The sequence below is a fragment of the Arachis ipaensis genome, chromosome B04 (genome assembly GCF_000816755.2).
Source record: "Arachis ipaensis cultivar K30076 chromosome B04, Araip1.1, whole genome shotgun sequence".
Lineage (NCBI taxonomy): Eukaryota > Viridiplantae > Streptophyta > Magnoliopsida > Fabales > Fabaceae > Arachis > Arachis ipaensis.
The window spans coordinates 126017158-126023907 of record NC_029788.2 but is presented as its reverse complement, the minus strand read 5'-3'; the positions used below and the strand labels follow the sequence as shown (position 1 = coordinate 126023907).

The window sequence follows — 6750 nt, the reverse complement described above, 5'->3', positions numbered from 1 at the left end:
GGTTTTTTTTTTAATAAATAAATTAAATATAATAATTACTGAAATAAATAATTTAAAAAATATTTACCGAAATAAATATCTTTTTCTTATATCTTGTTTACAGTGTAAACGAGATAGATGTAGTTTTTCAATTTTCGTATTTATTTACAGTGTAAACTACATATATCTCGTTTCAAAATTATCTCGTTTACAATGTAAACGAGATAAGAGAAGGATATTTATTTGGTAAATATTTTTTAAATTATTTATTTCGATAATTATTATATTTAATTTATTTATTAAAAAAAATACTTGCACATATTGAAAGAAAACAGCCAAAAGAGAAATTATGGTAGCCATAGCAGTAATGGTAATGATTTGATAGTGGAATAATAATAATAATAATAATAGAAAAAATATATTATTTTTTAAAAGAAAATTTTAAATTTTAATAAAAAAATTAAAATAGAATAAAATAAAATATTTAAAACAAAAATAAATATTCTAAAAAATAAAAATTAAATTTTGATGTTAATGACTAAAACAGTACGGTATCCAATTAAACATTAATTTAAAAGTAGTGCATGAGTTCACCTTGTCATAGATCATGATGTCATTCCTTCATTTCTTTCTTTCTTTCTCCAACATTGATTTTCTCTGATCTCCAATATTATATTGATTTTGTATTACTTTTATGAAAACGATTAGAAGCTACCAATATCAATTATCATCATAAAATACTAGTATAACAATATTCGAGGATGGACTTTCTTGCATTTTGGTGATGAAAATTACTATACCCTTTGGAATATACAGAACAAGAACTTGTTGTGTGTATACTCAACCATACAGCTATCTAACTATATATTAACTTTAATCATCATCACCTGGATGATCCATGTCGGCGTCGCCATCACTATAGTCCTCATCAGCTATAAACCCTTCAGACCCCAAGTTTGATTCCATGATTAAAAACAACATAGCTTACAAAGTGACTCTTCTTTTATTGGTAGAATAGTACTATAATAGAATACTATCAAATTTACATTACGTTTTTTTGTCACTTGTGATACATCTAGTGAATTTGAGAATTTAACAAGCTTCTAGCTTTGGCAAGAGGAGATTATAACCTTCCTGATGATGAAGACAATATTAGTTACACTCACTTTTCTTTTTTACAGCAATGTTTGCAGCAGAATATTATATCTTCCTGATAATGAAGGCAATTTTTCTTTTGGACCCATCAAGAGTGAAGTATCAACTCACATCTAAACTTTCAATTATTTCAAAGTGCATCTGCATATCAGGAGGCTTATCAGCAAAGTAATACCTTGAGTGCACTTTCAATTTCCCCTCACTCTTATGTGCTTCAGATTCAAGCAGGCGGAGCATTTCGTCTTTTTCATTCCTGATCCAATCTCGCTGTTTGTTGCCCCACTGTCTCGGAGTTCCATGAAGGATAAACCGGAGTTGAGGCGCTCCTTGTATGAGCCTTCTGGTGATTCTCTCAAATACATGATGGTTAGTCAAGTATGCCCCAGTAGAGTTCAAACCAACATCAACATAATGAATCTCAGTGATGCTATTCAGTAAGCTTTCCTTTGCTTTAGGTACTATACAAGTCTCCTCAGGTTGTCCAGAGCAGGGTGAATTCGCATCGGATGCAATTTCTGTGGAGCCAAGCTCGGTAACTATCTGGTTAACTACAGTTCCACCTTTGCTGAATCCAAGGATGAATGTCTTGGGTCGAGAGACAGAGGAGCGTCGGCTGCAGCCAGATTGTGTATCTCCTCGCGTTCCCGAAATAACTTTCCTTACCTGCATGATAAAGAAATATGAAAATACGAGAAGCTTTCAACATTAAAACAGCACCTAGAAGTTACAAATGCATGATTGCATGCTAAGGATGCATATCCATTAAAGCATAAAAGGTGGTAAATAACGAGATGCAATGCAAATATGCAATACAAAAATATTTTTCTGCTTCAACTCCCAAAACATAGAAAAGGGAAAGGAAAGTGCATACTTCTTCAAGGCAATTAGATAAGAGTGAGACGGTTGAAGTAGACGCCGGGAATCCTGTTGGTTGATACGACCTTGGCTCTCCATATTGATTCACGGATGGTATGAAGTCCTTATAGACGGCAAAAGGTCCATTGAAAACAGAAGCCTGAATAACCCAAGCATTGATGGAAGAACCAAATTTAGACACAACAATTTCAGATAGCTTCTGCAGATCGGATAGCCTCTCAATCACTTGGTTACCGGTCCCTTCAACTCTATCACCACAGAAAAAAATAGCATTTGCTTCGGGTACCTGTGTCAAATAATAAGACATAATGCCTGATGCAAAAAGGCTAGATTGAAACAGTAACTAATGAATTAGAGGGTACAATATTGTACTGTTATTATTCCTATTTTATTTACATAGTGGAAAACTTTATATATTAACCTCTCAGTTCACAAAAAATTCAACCAAAGTTCAGATCATAACCCAAAGAAGCTTACGGAAGAAAGAAAGTACACTGGAAAAAATAACTATAGTATACAGTTATAAGTCCATAGCTAAAGCTTCCTAAAGTTGTATTAAAGAAAATGCCAAGCGAGATACTGGAAGTTTAGGCATAGAACCGAAATGCTGTTACGATTATAGTAAGAAATTGACCCAGTTATGATTATCTGACACTAAATCTCTGATGTTTTGTAAAGGTTTCAGGGATCAACTTCAAGGGACTTACACTAAGAGTTCTGGTTTCTGGTGAAAGGCAGAGAGAAGCACCAACTCTATGGAATGCCTTGCTTTTGGAATGCAATTGAACTCTCAAAATTCCACTCCAACGATCCATCTATAGAGGTATCTGAACAGAAATTTTTACATCAAGTTAATACAAGAAAGGACAAAACACATCCAAATCATTTCATCATCTGGTCAATGGAAGTAGTCAAGTAGATGTATAGTCTGGAAATTTAACTACAATTAACTATAGCATAAAATGATAAACCACACAAATATTTTCATTCTTCTTAATAAAAATGCACTTCATGGTTGTATGCCCAATTGAAGAATCTCAAGGCCACCATTGAACCAGCATCAGAAGCAAGTGATGCAACTATGATTAGTCCTTGTTCATGGGTCAGTGAATCAGGGTGAATATTGACAAGGTTTAGCCTTGGAGGCAAAACCCTCACATGAGCTTGAATGTAGTAAGAATCACACAACAATGAACAAAACTTTTTCACCGTTAAAGAAGATTGTGATGGTGATAGGGTGGGTTGTGGTGATGAAGAAGAATAGCATTGTGTTATGATGCATGTGCAATCATGCAGAACACTGTGGAGAGTGTATGGTAGAAGCAATAAACATTGGTTCTGAGAAACATAAGGGAGAACATTAAGGAGGCAAAAAATGTCCGATTCCCTATGATTCAATTGGAATTTGGGACATGCAAATTTAAGTTAAGATAGGTGTAGATGATAATGGTATATAAATTTGAGTTTCATGGGAAGAAAAATATACAATTATCCATTCCAATTTTACCTGAACCGCAGATAACATTTCCTCTATGCATCTGTTACAGTAAAAGTTCATGTCCAACATTAATACTTCCTATAGTATCTACTGTCTTTTTAATGGAAACAAATAAATACAGAAGGGAAGGAAAAACTAATGACAGATTACCAAGAAATCATAATCGATAAATCTTAGATGAACTTCACAAATTTAAGATCTCAAAAGTATGGTTACCCGAGTCCAAGGTAACAAAATTGGTGCTTTTTACTGAACCCAGTTATTGCTCACATCAGCACATCAATTCGTAGAGTTGAAGTTAAAGATGCCGCAAATCTCGCATCACTTCAAATAAGTATACTTCTTCAACTCCAAAATTTAATCTATTTACAGATTGAGATTGAGATACAACCAGCCTCAGAAAGCAAGTAGCAAATTTCGTCATTTAGTGACATTGATTGCTAATCGGTTTTCCTTGTATATCCTTGCAGAGAATTCGGAAACAAGAGCATACTTATTGCTTTCATAGCATGCAGTCATAAATGCTGCTAATGTTACCCGATTGACTTGAAGATCTATGTCTAGTAGCTTGTGAAATAACAGTGCTGCAAGGCCTACTTTCTTCTCACTACAAAGCTTCCGGACAAGGGTATTAGCTGTTCTGATCCAGAGTTTCTTCTCCAGCTTTTCAAGAACAGCCATAGCAGAGAAACCGTCATCTATCTTGCAATATTCATAAGCCAATGATACCCGGGTAACTTCACATGGCACAAGTCCCTTTTCTAACATGGAGTCATATAATCCACGAGCCTCGTCCAACCTCGATTGTTTGCATAGCCCACTTATAATAGCACCATAAGTAATGGAATCTGGAACACAACCACTGTCGCTCATCCTATGGAAAAACCTCATAGCCAAGTTCAAATTTCCTTCCCGGCAATAACCACATATCATAGATGTATAAGTCTTCTTCGTAGGGATGAGTCCAACTTTTAAAGCTTCCTCGAAAAACATCTCACTTTCTCTCATTCTCTTTTCCCTGCATAAGACTGCAATCAATGTAGTGTATGAATGAATGTCAGGTTGAATACCAATCTTGACCATCTTATTAAATAACACCAATGCTTGCTTGATTTCAGCCTGATTGCAATGTTCAGATATGAGAATAGTATAGGTGACTTTATCAGCTTCCAAACCATTATGAAAGCCACTCCTAAGAATTTTGTAAGCTTCTTTTACCCTTCCCTTTTTACAAAGGCCATCAACAATGGCATTATATGTACAGATATTGGGACTAAAACCATCATTATTCATTAGATTCAACAACTCATATGCTCTTTCAAAGTTTCCTGCTTTGCAGTGTCCATCAATGAGAGCTGTGTATGTGTTGGTGTTCGGGACTAAACCCTGCTCTCTCATTCGGTTCAGTAGCATTTCTGCCCGGTTCAGTTTCTCATCTTTGCAATACCCACTTATCATGGCAGTGTATGTATGGACATTTGGCTTGTGATTTTCGCTTCGAACAAGCTTAAGAAATAACCTGAAGGCTTTCTCAGTCCATCCTTTCTTGCAAAGACCATCAATCAATGCGGTATGCGTATACACATTAGGTTTCCAACCTTTACCCACCATTTCCTCCAACATTTCAAAGGCTTGCTTGATGCTGCCCCTTTTACACAAACCTTCAATCATGCATGTATAATTAATCAAATTAGGCTTCAAACCCATGTCACTCAACTTCCTAAAATACCACATCGCCCTGTTTGAAACACCCTTTTCGCAGAACTTACTGATCACCAATGTAAATGTCGCATTATCAACCATGAATCCCCTCTCAAGCATGGCATGCAACCACCTATCCGCCTCCAAAATTTTGCCAATCCTGCAATAAGCAATAACCATCAACCTATAACTAGCAGAATTAGGGTGAACCCCTCTCACACACATTTCCTCAAACAGGTACTCTGCATATTCAACAAACCCCATTTCACAAGTAACTTTAATCACACAATTCAAAGTCCTGGTACTTGGTACCAAACCCTGATTATGCATCTCAATAACCATCTCCACAGCATCCTTCACCTTCCCAATCTCAGCAAAATTCTTAACCATACACTGCAACACTTCATGGGCCTTCTCAGTGTTCCCATTCCCAATGACTGATGTTGCACAAACTATGTAAAACCGCATAAAGTTTCGAAATTTCGAGTGCACAGTTGCCCAATTGAAAAAACTCAAGGCCACCATTGAACCAGCATCAGAAGCAAGTGACGCAACTATGGTTAAGGCTTGTTCATGGGTCAGTGAATCAGGGTCAATATCAACAAGGTTGAGCCTTGGAGATGAAACCCTCACATGGCTTTGATTGTGGTAAGAATCACACACCAATGAGCACACCTTTTTCACCATTGAAGAAGATTGTGATGGTGATAGGGGTGATGAAGAGGAATAGCATAATGTTCTGGTGCATGTGCTAAGCATGCAGAACATTGTGGAGAGTCTTTGGTGGAAGCAATGATAATTGATTCTGAGAAACATTAGGTAGAACATTAAGAAACAGTGACAATCAAATTTGCTTTTTATGAAAACCACGGCAGTTTCAGACTTTCAGACACTCTCCATCCTCCATCAGAGGAAAACAAGAACTACACTACTAATAAAGGGGCCACGACGGGAATAAGATAATTTAGAGGGGTCACAATGAAATTTCAAAAAAAGAAATCAAATAAGGTGCGTGCACGGAAACAGCGAAACTTGGGAAAAAGAATAAGAGGAAGAAGAACCAACCCTAACTGCTCGTGATTTTTTTACGATTTGGTCGCAGATTCTATGCTCGCCTTTACTCTTCTTCAATCTTCACCATCGCTTTAGCAGCATGGGATGCGACACAACACACAACACAAAAAAGTAACCAAATTTATAAAGTTTACCAAAAGAAAATGCTAAATTTATATAAGAGGAAAGTGACAAAGAAGGAGTTGAAACCATTTTGGCCTCTGAAATTTTTGACTTGCCTTAATTTCGATTCCTAAATTTATAGTTACCCAATTAAAATTCTCAAATATTGAATCGTGCTCCACGTTTGCTTTTGGCGCTAGTTTCATTAATGGAAATCTGATGTGGCACGTTAAGTCGCCAGAGTGTGTATTCACATGTCACATAGGTTACCAAAGTGCATATGTGATGAGTGAATGATGTGGCAAAATTTGAATGAACTCAATTTAACCCCTCCATAAATGATAAAATCCTAATTTTCAGCCCTC

The 6750-nt window shown here is 36.1% G+C and overlaps 2 protein-coding genes across 6 annotated transcripts; both read right to left on the bottom strand.

The window, feature by feature from the left end:
• Positions 908 to 6426, bottom strand: LOC107635266. Of its 5 annotated transcripts, none has more exons than XM_016338686.2 (4): positions 6275 to 6426; positions 2718 to 2837; positions 2006 to 2296; positions 908 to 1797 (listed from the first exon to the last, which is right to left on the bottom strand). In XM_016338686.2, the coding sequence occupies exons 2-4, from the start codon at positions 2823 to 2825 to the stop codon at positions 1237 to 1239; spliced, it is 960 nt and encodes a 319-aa protein (XP_016194172.1). In that variant the 5' UTR covers positions 2826 to 2837; positions 6275 to 6426; the 3' UTR covers positions 908 to 1236. The 5 variants fall into 5 exon arrangements, with proteins under 5 accessions (XP_016194172.1, XP_016194173.1, XP_020977629.1 ...); XM_016338687.2 differs by having other exon boundaries at positions 2718 to 2825; positions 6275 to 6424; XM_021121970.1 differs by having other exon boundaries at positions 2718 to 2825; positions 6281 to 6410.
• On the bottom strand, positions 3929 to 5977 carry LOC107635265 (pentatricopeptide repeat-containing protein At4g19890). The gene has a single exon (XM_016338685.2). The coding sequence runs from the start codon at positions 5975 to 5977 to the stop codon at positions 3929 to 3931; it is 2049 nt and encodes a 682-aa protein (XP_016194171.2).